The sequence below is a fragment of the Mandrillus leucophaeus genome, unplaced genomic scaffold, assembly GCF_000951045.1.
Source record: "Mandrillus leucophaeus isolate KB7577 unplaced genomic scaffold, Mleu.le_1.0 Scaffold1199, whole genome shotgun sequence".
Classification (NCBI taxonomy): domain Eukaryota; kingdom Metazoa; phylum Chordata; class Mammalia; order Primates; family Cercopithecidae; genus Mandrillus; species Mandrillus leucophaeus.
The window spans coordinates 390,429-404,851 of NW_012100309.1; the positions used below are offsets into that span (position 1 = coordinate 390,429).

A 14,423-nucleotide genomic window follows, 5' to 3' on the forward strand; every position below is an offset into this window, starting at 1 on the left:
ATGGCAGATCCCTGTAATCCCAGCTCCTTGGGAGGCTGAGGCACAAGAATTGCTTGAACCTGGGAGGCAAAGGTTGCAGTGAGCAGAGATCACGCCACTACACTCCAACCTGGGTGACAGAGAGAGACGCTGCCTCAAAATTAAAATAAAATAAAATAAAATAAAATAAAATACCTACTGGGCAATAAAATAGTATTGATCTGGTAATTAAATATTAATACTACTAACTAATAAGCAAATATTTGTGGTGTGGTTTCTTTAATAGAAATGTAAATTAGCTGATTCTCATAATATAGTCTCTGTCTACCTTTCTCAACCATCCTTCACCCTGTGCTCCAGCAGCACCCCATACATGACATACTCTGTTAATCCTCTGGCATTTGTATATGTGATTTCTTTGGACTTTAATAGATTTTCCTTCCTTTCTTGCTTAACTTTTTCTCCTTCTTTAAGAGTTAACACTTTACTAAAGGTTTTCCTAGGAATCCTTGTCTCTTTCAGTGAACTTTAATTTCTTCGAAAGTCAAGACTGTGTGTTTTATTCTTTATTCCTAATATTCAGCATAGTGTCTAACACATAGTACTCCTTAATGTGTATTGAATGGATGGATGAGTAGATGGATGGATGGATGGATGGATGGATGAACATCCAAAATTACTGTCAATGGAGAATTATGGTTAAGAGCTAGGAATCAGACTAGGTCTGAATCTAGGCTTTATTCCTCATGAGCAAGTAGTAAGGTAAGTAGGCAAGACACTTCTCCACACCTATTTTCTCACCTGTAAAATGAGGTACATAACTATCTCAAACAGCTCTATCTCTTAGGGTTCTAAGGGTTATTGGTGAAAACCAAATAAAGTGCTAGTCTAATACGTGGCCCACAGTAAGTGCTCTAAATATCAGCAGTTATTATTTTTTCTAGTTGTCGTTGCTATTATTGTATATCCACTCCATTTTTATTTTAGTATTCAAAATTACATTCTCCAGGTTGTTACTTTAATCTTTTTATCACTTTGATTCTCTAGCTGGTCTTTCTATAGATTATCTTCAAATTTCCAAGCTAGATATTATAAATTAAGGAAGAAAGTAGCAGTGATATAGATAGCCCCATGCCCATTTTGATATTTAGTTCACTCTAATTTATCTCAAAGGATTTCAGTGCAAATATATATTTTATGCCTTGTTGTGATTATCAGATATTTTTACTTTTTTTGTACATAGACAGCTCAACTTATTTTGAAAGGGATACCTGCACAACATAAGGTAAAATTCACCCAGCAAGTATTTACTGGACACCTAGACGTGCAAGAAATTAGGCAAGATACTGCAGGACACAACAGGAAGAAATGTGATTTTCAGATTTTATTTTCCCGAGGGGGCTTATAGCTTGGTAGAAGAGAGATGTCAAATTCCTAAACAATTATGTAGTGAAGTCTGGATAAGTTAATGCAAGGTGTTTGGAGAGGGCAAAAATTATTACTTGCTGCAAGAGACAGAAAATGTTTCATGGAGGAGTAGATTTTGAGAGACGTCTTGAAGATGGCATACAATTTTAATAGATTAAAAGTACCGCGTAGGCAATGGCACAGAGAAGGGACATGTCAAGTAATGCTAATTGAATGACAAATTGGTTAAGTTTACAGTATGAGTTGATGTCAAGCACTGATTTCATGGACTATCAGAAGCACCATGAGTTAATGGAGATGTTTTACCATAGTCCAATGTGTCCTCTCCTAGCCCTACTGATAATCACTGCTCTAGAGAACTACTGTTAGTCCCCTTGAAGTTAATTTGTTAGTTTGCCTAAAGAAGGAAAACAAAAAGGCTCATGAGCATTGGTATAAGGGAGAAACGAAAGATGTGATTACATAAATAGACTGGGAACAGACTACAGATATTCTTAAAGACATGTAAATGTGTGATAAAATTTAGATAGCCACAAAAAGAGTACCGAAATAGTAAATTGCTAAATCAGTTAAAATGCTAAGAATAGTTTCGGCTCATAGAAAATCCAGCTGACAATCTAAAATAATTATGGAATTTTATGAATTTGGGTTAAAAGGGATTTGAATAGTAGTTTTCATCAAAAGCCTCTGTTAAGAGGAAAAGACATTTGCACAGATGGACTGGCGTTTCATATGGCATGATAATTTCTGTCTTGCTTTGGCAGATTAATGCCTATTGGGTCTTCTTCGTGTTTTTAGCAATAACATAACAAAAACTTCCTCCAGATTTTATGTGGCTTTTTATTCTACTAGTTCTTCTTTGGCAGGTACTGTGAGAGCATTGCCAGTAGTATTTTGTCAGGCACCCAACAGCCAATTGCCTGACCTCTAGGACAGGGCCAGATTCCTTAGTGTCAGAGATATAAATCCATGACCTAAAATACTAAGCAGTTTTTATTCTAGGTCAATACATTCTTTTTGTCTTCACTAAATATTTTTTTAGCTATTTTGTCAAAAGTTCCTCATTTAAGGATTTCATATTTAACACGATACCTGTTCATTTTACTGCTACTTTTGAGCTCTGATAGTAACAAGTGCATATTTAAAATTGGTCACATGTCTTGTTATTTCACAGAAAAGACAGGAAAGAATTTTAAACTTAAGGTATGCCTTATATATTTATCATAAACCTTGGAACTATACATCACAAAGAGTGAAGCCTAATGTAAATTATGAACTTTGGTTAATAAGAAATAAATATTGGTTCATCAGTTGTAATGAAAGTTCCACACTAATACAAGATATAAGGCATTGGGGAAACTATGGGGATCTCGAGAGGGTATTTAGGACCACTGTACCTTCTGATCAATTTTTGTAAACTTAAAACCTATCTAAAGAAATAAGGTATATTTTTTTTAAAATAAAAAGTAAGTTTATTCTTCTACTTTTTTCAAACTTATCATCTGAGTTTATTTCTCTTCATTATCTTTCTCTTTGTCATCTTGACAAATCTTGACAAAATTTACAACCTGTGCCTATCCTCCACCACATATAAACATCCATTCTAAATGATTGAAGATTTGAATATGAAATGAAAAACCAAGGAAATTTCTAGAAGATACAATAAGGAATGTCTTTATTATGTTGAGTTAGGCAAATATTTCTTAAATAGGACATAAAATCACTAACCATAAAGAAAATTATTGATGAATTAAGCTATATTAAAAGTATGAATTTCTATTAGACACCATTAAGAGAGTAAAAAGGCAAGATGTAGAATGGGAAAATATATTTGAGATTAAGTGTGTGTGTGCGTGTGTGTGTGTGTGTGTGGTGTGCATGTATATTATACATCCAACAAACGACTCATTACATAATACATAAAAACTTTTACAAATCAATATGAAAAAACTGGTAAACCAATGTAAAAATGAGCAAAAGACTTACAGGCACGTCATAACAAAGGCTATCCAAATGTCCAATGAATAAATAAAAGTACTCAACCTCATTAGTCATTAGAGAAATGCAAACTAAGACCACAGTGAAGTACCACTATACACTCATGAGAATGTCTAAAACGAAAAAACCAGACAAAGATGATGTGGAGGAACTAGAATCCTTACACATTGCTGTTGGGAATGTAAATTGAAAGAACTTTTTTTGGAAAACTGTTTTACAAAATCTGCTAAAGCTGAACCTATGCATAGGCTGTAATCTAGCAGTTCTACGTCTAGTTAAGTACCCACAGATATGTATATATACACCAAAAGATACGGACAAAAATGCTCTTAGCAGCACTATTACTAATACGCACCAAACTGGATACAATCTAATGTCTACTAACAATAGAATGGTTAAATAAAATGGTATAGTCATACAATGGGATGCTATATAGCAATGAGAATAAATATACTATGGTTATACTTGGTAACACTGATGAAGCTCATAAGCATAATACTGGGTGAAAGAAGCTAGTCATAAAAGAGTATGTATTACATAATACTATTTATGTAATTTTCAAACTAGCAAATACTACTTGGTAGTGAGAAGGTCAGTATACTTTGTGACAACTCATTAACTCGTACACTAATGATTATGCCCATATTGGCATATATACTGTACTTTAAACAATTATAGTCACTTATATGCATACCTAATTAGAGTTTTAAAGTATGCCTTTGATATGTATTGATAATACTGCTATGTTCATTGGTCAAAAAGAGTACAATTATATCCAAACTGGCCCACAATATAAAATAATATTTCAATGATTTGACATTGGAATGAGAGACAATAATGCAGCAGAAGCTGAAGTTATGGATATAATCTTATTGGTAGTACATTTTAGGAATAAAAGCATTCACTAATGCTACTAGAGTGCATGCAGTGTCTTTCAGTTACTCCTGATATTCTACTTCACACTCACAGATCACAAACATGTGGACATTACTGGCAGTGCTAGTAGCTTAGACGTTCTTTTTTCCTGCTCGTTAGGTGTCTGTGATAAGATATTGACAGAGGAACCTCATAGCTTTCACTGGCCTCCTTGCCCAGAACAGCTTTTGATATCAAGAGAAGAAAGGCAGCCTACTAATGTTAAAGAATTGAGGTTGCAGACCTCAGGTAACTATTTTCTTCACATAATTTCAGTCATTCTCTTAATACTAAGTAAATAAAGGGGTGGTAGTCTTTAAAAATAATGTAATAGAAATTCTACATAACAAACTACTTCAATGCCTCTTTGCCAACCATTTGGTCCCATGATTAATCTGCCTCAAGCTTACCCACGTTCCTTACAGAGTAAGTTCCAATGTAGCTAATATGGTGGCAGTATGATGCAGTAGAAAAAAGCAGTGAATCTGGAGTTACAGAACGCCCTCCATCCTTAGGGCTTCCGCTAACTACCTGTGTGACTTTAGGCAAAGCTGGGGCTCTAGACCAGATGGCCTTTAAACTCCTCTTTTGATGTGAAAATGTCATGTTCTATATGTAATTTTATTATGAGAATTCAAATACAAATATAATCCTGTCCTTACCATAAGATTTCACTTAAAGTTTTAGGTGGATAGTACAGCAAATCTGCTATAGAATTATTTTTCCTTTCCCTTCCAACAAAAATTGTGCAGGTTCTTCCTATCTCCATTTTCACTTCTGAATTCCTAATCCACTTTCAAACTTGCTCCTTTAAACTACAGCAATGATCATATTAGCAAACATCTATTGAATATATGTGAGCCAGGCCTTGTTCTAAGTTTTACATATCTGATCTTATTTAATGCTTGTAACAACCCTGCTATCATTTCTCTTATTTCGGAAATGTGGAAATTGAAGGACAAAAGATTACATGATTTGCCCAGGGTCACAGTCTAGAAAGCAAAAAAGCCAGCGTAAGATCCAGGAAATCTGACTCAGGAGCCACAGGGTAAGAATATGATAAATATTAACAGTTGCTTCTGCCTAGGTTCTTATTTAGCCAAGGACTGTTTCAAAGCACATTAACTATGTTACATGTAATTTCATAAAAATTTTGAAAGATGTATATAATTATCTCTATACTTAAGATAGAAAACTGATGTACATAAAGTGTATGTAACTTTCCCAGAAAGGATAACTATTAAATAGCAGAGCCAACATTTGAAGAGCAACCTTCTTTTTCCTTTATTCTATTCCCTTTTGTCCCCCCTCTACTTCACATTTTCCCCTTGCCATTTCTTCCTGACTCACCTATTTTTCCACCTTTTTTTTTTTTTTTTTTTTTTTGCCTTAAAATATATAGCATCATGCACTTTAACGTAAGGGACAACTAAATGACTGAAGATTAGATTAGAATACATGGCATGTAATTTCAAGAACTAAAACCTTAAAGATATACTATTATCTTTAAAAAATTATTTTGGCTGAGTAAAGTCACTTGGTATTTTCATGTGTTAAGTCTTTGTATGATGAATGTATTTGGTAAATACATACATATATCTGCAAACATTACAAGCACAGATAGTAATCCTTAATATTACAGATTTTGAAGAACATTCTCAGTATTCTGTCATATGAATTCATTTTCCTGTCTATGAAATTCTCACATTACTTTTCTCTATACAACAATTTTCTTTTGAAAGAAGCTTTAAAAAATACTTTGTTTCACTTGCCTCAATGAGGTTATTATATTTCAATCTAAAATTTTAATGTTTCTTTAATTTAACATGGTATTTTCAGGATTTGTAGGATTTATTTTTAAATATATTATTACATCTTGTTAAATAAGCTTGTTAGATTCTTTCTATACATTGTTTACTTTTTACTGGTCTCTGTGGGATTAATTTGTCACCACTTAATAGCTGCATTTTTGTTGTTCTATGCTGAATACTCCTGGGTTTTCTAATCACACCAGTGTGTCCAAGCTCTGACTAACAAAACTACATCATAATCTTGTCTATAGAGTTTTCTCTAATGTACATTATATATTAAATTTTTTAAATGAGAATTATTATTTTAAGAAATGACCTTTTAAGTGAATATCGGATAGTTTTGGCTTTTTTTTTTGGTAAAACTAATATTAAAACCATAGATTTTAAAGTGTCTTTCTCTCTAATACTCTTTTGAAAAAGTAATTTTATTTCATTATGAAAGGATTATGTCTAAAATACTATTACTAACAATACCTTTTTCAATATAAACTTTTTAAAATTAAATTATTTTTAGTAAATTTTGAAACATAAAACCATATAAAATTCAATTTTCTCAGTGGTCTACATATACTGTCTATTACACAGTTCAGTTGTGAAGTATAATTGATATATGTATACCACTTGCCACAGAGAAAGGCTGACAAATACTAACTTACTAAAATGAACATATTTATGTTAAGGATAACTCAACTTTGACAAGTGTTTTTGTAAGCATTAGTTAAAACATTGAAGCACTGTTTCAAAACATTTAGGCATATTGTAATTATTGTTTTTATTAGATCACTTCAAACAAATAGCTATTAATCCTTAATTCTACACAAAATAACTATAAAACAGTATAGATTCTGTAACAATATTCTTAGTTTTCTAGGTAATAATTGTCATCTTTTATTTTCTAGGTAATAATTGTCACCACATATCAAGTATAACATGTTCTGTACTTCATAAACATTATTCAGTTAAATCCTCACAACAATTCTCTGAAGTAGCCTTTCTGGTTCTCATTTTACAAATGGGGAACTAAGGTATAGAGAGTTTAATCAACTCTAATTAAACAGACTAAGAGGATACAAGTAGGAAGAGGGAGAACCAAAAGTTGAACAAAACTCTATTTCACTACAAAGCCTATGCTTTTGTCTAGCTCCTTAAACACCATGGCCAATTTTAGTCCTGCGATTTTTAAGGAGGGATGTCTTATTTTAGGAAAAGAGTAGAAAATACTTCGTCAGTTAATTCTTCTCTGTTCCAACAGATTAAGATCCAAACTCCCATCCAAGGATGATACAACATTTTAACATTGGTTTCTCTTCCTTGCCTTTATCTTTCTTTGTTATTCCAAAGAATGAAAACTGTTATTAAAAACTGTTGAGACAGTGATAGGATAGAATTAGCCAGCTGCAGCTTGACAACCACCATTCCTACAAAACCACCAAATCATGCTGCATAAGAGGTTATCTATGTTATTCACAAGTAGAGGAGCCCTTGTTCCATGGCATTTAAGCATTCCCTGAAGCAATATTCCTGCTTGCCCACTGTAGTCAATTGACTTTTCAAATCACAAAACAGGGCAAATTCAGTTATAGAATATTTATAGACTAAATGTATGGGATGTGTAGAACTAACGTTTATAACACACAAGGAAAGCTTGTGTTATACTCTTTCTGAGGGTAATGACTTGTTCTGAGGTTAAGTGTGAACTAGAGAATCATCCTATATTAGGCAATATAATTAAAATTGCTCAAGGTCAACTCCCAGAAACACTGCATCAGAGATCTCTGAAATAGCTCAGAACTGGAAACGTCTTTGAGCCACTGTCTTATTTTTCATACTGCTGGTCTTATTACTGGATGCTGTAAAGTCTGCCATTGTTTTGGACTATTATTAACTAGAATAATGGCTATGTACACAGTTTAGCCCACATAAAACTAGCAATGGCACCTTCAAAAGAAATAATGTTAAACATATATTTGAGATTAAGCATAAATGTCATTACCACCATCTGCAAAGCCAGTCGCAGTGATAATAGGTATAGCCACCATAATTAGTCCACTGCTGCTCCAAACATACTTCATCAGGAATTGTTCTATCATGATGTACCACAAACGTTTGGATAAAATGAGGTTCATCTGATCCGCTAAAGCTTTGTAACTTTTCTGAAGTTGTTTCATTTCTACCTATAGAGAGGAAAAAGAGTTGAGGACTTTCCTTAAAGACATATACATATTCTTTTTTTTTTTTTTTTTTTTAGTATGGCATTATCTATGTGTCTTAACAACCAATAAATGCAGATTAATACCAGTATTAGTTATTATTTAGTTTTGGTCACATGTGTATTATTTTTAAAAGTTTATGCTACTCAGTGGACATAATGTTGGGTATAAAATACATATAAGTAATTTATAGTTATGATATTTAAATTTTATGCGTGAGATGTTAAAATTAAATGATATTATGTAAGATATGAATAAACAATTGTTAGAGCTTTGTCCTTGTTGGTTACACCAAAAATACCTGAAAATGGACACATGACATATATATGTATAGACTCTACTTTTGAACTGACTCACTTTGTTGGATTTTGTCTTTTATGCAAGAAGTCTAAACACACTATAATTTATATCATTGAATTCAATAGTTCAAGAAGAATCACAAATCAATATGATATAATACAATATATGAGGTAATTTTCAAGTGGGAGCAAGAGTCCTAAATTTACTTTAAATATTCTTTTTCAGGTTGCTACTGCTATTAAAAAAGACACTGATAATTACTGATGCTTTAAAAATTAAATAATTCTGCTTGGTGATTGACATGCCGTCTTCCACAGTAGAATACTTTATTTTATTCACCAAGTCATTTAAATTAAGATTGCATTGCCTTTAAAATTTCTGTCTTATTTCATATTCTGAAGTTACCTTCATACACTATGAGTATGTATAATTGGGCTAATTGTTTTAGGGATCTGCTTAATGTTGAAAATCTTCAATAATTGAAAACATTCTGAAACTCCTTTTGTACTCCTCATTTCTTCTCTAATCTCAGCTTTTTTTTTTCAAAGCTGGACAAAATTTCATTTCACTTCCTCTTTTCATTTTGTCAAAATATAGTGCTGAACATGAACTAAGAGTAGTAGAAATGCCATTTTGTGAGACACTTTCCTATGCTTCTTGGGAATGGGGATGCTCCATATTGATCAGACATGGAAAATTGTTAAAAATGTCTTCTGTAAGAAATCCTGGTTCCCCCCCTCCTTCGACAACAAAGGAACAACAAAGAATATCATTCTAAATTTTCCATTTCAATGGAAACATGTTTAGTCTTAGTTTCCAAATATATATTTTCTTCTGGTAGGTGCTCTAGGGCCACCTACCAAGTTGGGATTTAAGTTTTAAGAAAACACGTTAGAAATAATTCTGACCATATTTGAGTAACTGAGGCTAAGTAGGCTTTTTCAGAGTGTTGCAAATTTTATTCTCATGAAACTTTAGAAAAGTTTGCACCCTATAATTCTTTAACTGGTTACGGTTAAAAGGGGTAATGAAGCATATATTTTAATACAGGTTTAGATGTCAGAGGAATCTAAGACACTAAAGAAGTGGGTCCATCGACAGGACAACAGATGGTATCTGGCACTTCAGTGGCAGTTTGAACAGTCTCACATTTCACCCATCACCTTAATTTCTATCTTACCTTATGTCCTCTGTAAAAGGCAATTTCTTCTACATTGGCTATAATTCTGGAGTGCACATACCGCAAATAGCCTTTTCTATGAGCTTCCTCTGCCACCAGTTTGCCAAATTTGGGAGAACAGGCTTTCAACACTTTAGCAGTGGCATATACCACAAGTCCTGCTAATAGGGTGGGCCCAGTTGGGCTTGCTCCTCTGGATGTAGCAGTTTGAATGAGTGTATAGGAGGTCAGGATTACATCTAAAATAGGTTTGGTCAGATTAGAATACAAGTGAGCCACAGATTGGGAGAACATCATAATATCCTCTGTAAGAGATTGGTCAGGGTTTGCCAGCCTCCCATCCATATTGATCACTTTATAATAAGTCTGATTTGTAAAATAGGTTTCATAGGCATGGTCTACTAGGCGAGTTCTGAAGGCCAAAGCCAATTTGCATTCCAGGTACCTTATTGCACTGTTGACGAAGGTAGCAGGGATGGCAATCATGAGCCACTTGATTAATTTGATGATGAAAGTCCGAGGCTTCTTTTCCACAATGCTTTTCACGATTTTTCCATCCAGACCAGCCACATAGATAGATAGAAAGGTTCTTGAGATTAGAGCCACTGAGTGCAGGCAGAGCCACCCTGTTTCAGTGGTCACAAGTTTTGGAAACAAAATTTTCCGAAGTTCTAGTAGCTGCTTGAAGAAATCTGCATTCACTCCAGGCGAAGGTATTTTACAAACGGTCTCGGTGCAATGCAGTATTTCTCTGTTCTCTGCAGCAGGGTAAGCTGCTTCTTTTTTCTTCCCGTGGCCAGATTGCTTTAAACGCTTGCCAATGATGGGATAGAGGGTTTTCAGAGCATATGCCGCAGCCACCAGGCAGGCAGCCCTCTTAGCAGCACTCGATCTGGTCCATTTCACTCGATCAGCTGCTGCATTTAGCATATGTGTCATTTTCCCAGTTACCCAAACCGGCTTCCAAAAGAATTCGTTTTAAAAGATCATGCTTCACAGAAATCCCCAGCAAATGTTTCAGAAAGTCCTACAGCGTCCCATAGTCTGCAGCGTTTCTCTTCCACTGTTTTGTTTTTAATTTTGTTCTGCTGTGACAGATGCAGCAGAGCTCAGACTCCGCTGCATCTACCGGGAATGATTCTCTCAGAAGCTCCAGCTGCACCAAGCTCCTCCCTCCCAGGCCCCTCATTGGCTGTGAGGGCGGTGGGACCTTGGAATCTTAGCAGCTTCCCTTTGAACCTTGAAAATGAGGAGAGAGCAAAACGAATTACATCCTTCCTTAAACAGGAGTTCAGAGAGTTAAATGTCTATTTTTGGAGAGGTCGAATCAGGCCATCTGCTGGCGAACAAAACCGCTCTAGCTACTGAGCATGCTCAGTGTCACTGAGAAACCCGCAGAAGTTTCAGAATTTACATCGCTTCGGTAAGATTTCAGTAGCTACCGCAAACAAGAGCAAGCAGAAAGGAGATTTCCAAGAGTTTTAACGAGACGAGGAGGGAGAAGGAACCACGGAAATGAGGGAGGAGGGACAAGAGGATCAACATAAAATGAATATGGAAAAAGCATGGAAAGAATCTGAAAGGGATCAGAAAAGAAAGTGATAAGTGGGAGGGACACTGGAGAATGCCAAATATCAAATACAAACACTTGTATCTGTTTTTCCGTCCCCCCACCCCCGGCTTTTTTGGGGGTCTGATTTCACATAAGGTCTCAGAACCTAATAGACAAGTTGTAATTGAGGGTATCCCTTGTAAATAAATAGGATAAAAGTCTTCCGTGTTACAGAAAATAATTATTTGATATGCCTCTAGACATTCTCCCTTTTTCCCCTCCATCCTACTTGTCCTTATGATAAAAATCTTCCAGCCCCATAACTGGAGATCTGATGTACTTATATTTATTTACAAGGCGGCGACTATTAAGTAAATGAGATCAATGTTTCATTTTTACTACTCCCATATGTTAGGTAGTTTTTACTTCGAGGGGGGTAGCACTTATAGTCAAAGTTTAACCATTTGGGAATTCAGCTGGTGTTGGATGATGGAAATAACTTCTCTAGGACCTTACTTCATTTTTCAGGAATTCCTTGTCTTTCGCAAGTGTCTTTTTTGTTTGTTTTGTTTAGCTGTAGAGATAATCTACTGGCTACTTCCTATTTCTATTTGGTTATTTGATAAAAACTAAGAGTCTTAAATTTCTTCACATCCATAATGGAGGATTTAAACTGTTCAACAGTCAAGGACAATTCTGCATATTTTAAAAAATGTAAAAAGCTTTTTTTGTTTTGTTTTGTTTTGTTTTGTTTTTGAGACAGTCTTTCTTTGTCACCCAGGCTGGAGTGCAGTGGCACGATCTTGGCTTACTGCAGCCTCCACCTCCCAGGTTGGTGCCTCAGCAGCCCGAGTAGCTGGGATTACAAGTGTGCGCCACCATACCTGGCTAATTTCTGTAGTTTTAGTAGAGATGGGTCTTGCCATGTTTGCCAGGCTGGTCTCAACCTCCTGGCCTCAAGTGATCCACCTGCCTTAACCTCCCAAAGTGCTTGGATTATAGACGTGGGCCACCACGCCCAGCCAAGAGCATTTTTTAAGTCAAGGCTGAGTATATTTTCGGATATGCAAAAACCACTTTTTTGCTCTCCACTCTCCCTGCCCCCATCTCATTAAAACTCTCGGAAAACTCCCTTTCTGCTTGCTCCTTTGCTTGTGGTATCTACTGAAATCTTACAGAAGTGATGTATATTCTGAAACTTCTGGGGATTTCTAAGTGACACTGAGCATACTAAGTAGCTATAGCCAGTTTTGTTTGCCAGCAGCTGGCCCCCAACATACATACACATTTCCAGTCAATTAGAACCTTAGGAAAATATGCATTAAGCTAGAACAGAAGTTGGCAAATTACAACTGGTGGGCCAAATCTAGCCTGCCACTTAATTTTATATGACCCTTAAGCTAGGAATGATTTTTACATTTTTAAAGTGGTTGAAAATACATCAAAAGAGGAATATTTTGTCCTGTGAAATTTATATAAAATTCTCATTTTTGTGTTTATAAAGAAAGTTTTATTGGAAAACAGTCACACCCATTCATTTATTCTCTGTCTATGGCTTTTTTCAAGCCACAGTGGTGGATGCAACAAAGTCTAAAATAGATACTATTTGGCCCTTTAGAGAAGTTTGCAAACCTCTGTGCTGGAATATAAAATCCATCTCAGCATTAAATGATCTTCATTACTGAGTTTATCACAAATAAAGAACTGTCTTCACTTTTATAAGTAATCATATTTTTAAGTTTTTAAAACTTCTTCCTTATGTAGTTATATTAATTCTGACAGTCATCACATATCTCTTCATTTGTTTGCATTCAATTCAGCAGATTGACTGACACATGAGTGTCAAACTCATGCAAGTTTTTTTGATAACTGGCCATATTAGTAGCACACTCCATCATCCCATTAAGACCTTTTAAGCCTGTCTGTACAGATCATAGTGGTCATGGAAGTTATTGTCAAACTCTTTTCTTCCTAAGCTCTTGCTTTTGTTGTACGCAAGGTAAGGTTGCCTTTCATTTTTGTCACATTTCCTAACAGCTAAACACAAAAGGGTTAGCAGCGACAGGACAGGTTAAAGGCCAGGGTAAACCTAACTGGGGGTGATGGCAGGATGTTGTTAGGCAGAACATGGTACGCAGAAGGACGCATGGGTCAGACAGTAGCTGAAAGTCGAGGCAAGTGGTTTGCAATTCATACAACCAGAGGCAGCTATATTGGGGAGGAGCACGGCAGTGAGAAATTTAGAAGCAAAGGACGCTAGAGATTCAAACAGGACTTAGGTGGAGGTAGGTCAGTTTACCAACTGATAATGAGGTTGTAGTGCAGAAACAAGCTTTTAGCATCTGGAGTGAGAGACTTGTGAGAATGAAGAATTGTTTATCAGGAAAATGATCAAGACAGAAATTTTGTTACCTGAATCATGGTACAAGGAAGGTTGAAAGTGAGTTACTTGAACTGTGGAAAACATCAATGTGAGATTTGATTTGATATTGAGCCACTTAGGTGAAGACCTAACTCTAACCACCTAAATTTCACTCCCACCATTCACCTCACCCTGATCTCAAGGGTAAGAGTTGGTCCTAGTGTCTGAGACTAGGCACAAGCCTTCAGATAAGGAAGAGGAAGGATTCAAGAAGACAGGAAGCCGTATAGACAATTGAGTCTATATGGCACGTAAGTAAAAATATATGGCATGTAAGTAAAAAACTAAGAATGTCAAGATATTTCTTTCAGTTTTTTCTTTTTCGTTTCTTTCTTTCTTTCTTTTTTTGAGGGGGATGGAGCCTCACTCTGTTGCCAGGCTGGAGTGCAATGGCACAATCTAGGCTCACTGCAACTTCTGCCTCCCAGGTTCAAGTGATTCTCCTGCCTCAGTCTCTCGAGTAGCTGGGATCACAGGTGCCCACCACCATGCCCAGCTAATTTTTGTATTTTTAGTAGAGATGAGGTTTTGTCATATTGACCAGGCTGGTCTCGAACTCCTGACTTCAGGTGATCCACCTGCCTCGGCCTCCCAAAGTGCTGAGATCACAGGCGTGAGCCACAGCGCC

The 14,423-nt window shown here is 35.6% G+C and overlaps 1 protein-coding gene across 1 annotated transcript in view; it reads right to left on the reverse strand.

Annotated features, from left to right (window-relative positions):
• The window catches only part of ABCD2 (ATP-binding cassette, sub-family D (ALD), member 2), a 71,604-nt gene extending 60,417 nt beyond the window's left edge, over positions 1 to 11,187 (reverse strand). The window contains exons 1-2 of the mRNA XM_011967624.1: positions 9,822 to 11,187; positions 8,125 to 8,305 (exon numbers count right to left, since the gene is read on the reverse strand). Coding sequence (XP_011823014.1) covers positions 8,125 to 8,305; positions 9,822 to 10,760 — 1,120 coding nt within the window. The 5' untranslated portion in view covers positions 10,761 to 11,187. The remainder of the gene's footprint in view (positions 1 to 8,124; positions 8,306 to 9,821) is intronic.
• Between the last annotated feature and the right edge of the window lie 3,236 nt (positions 11,188 to 14,423).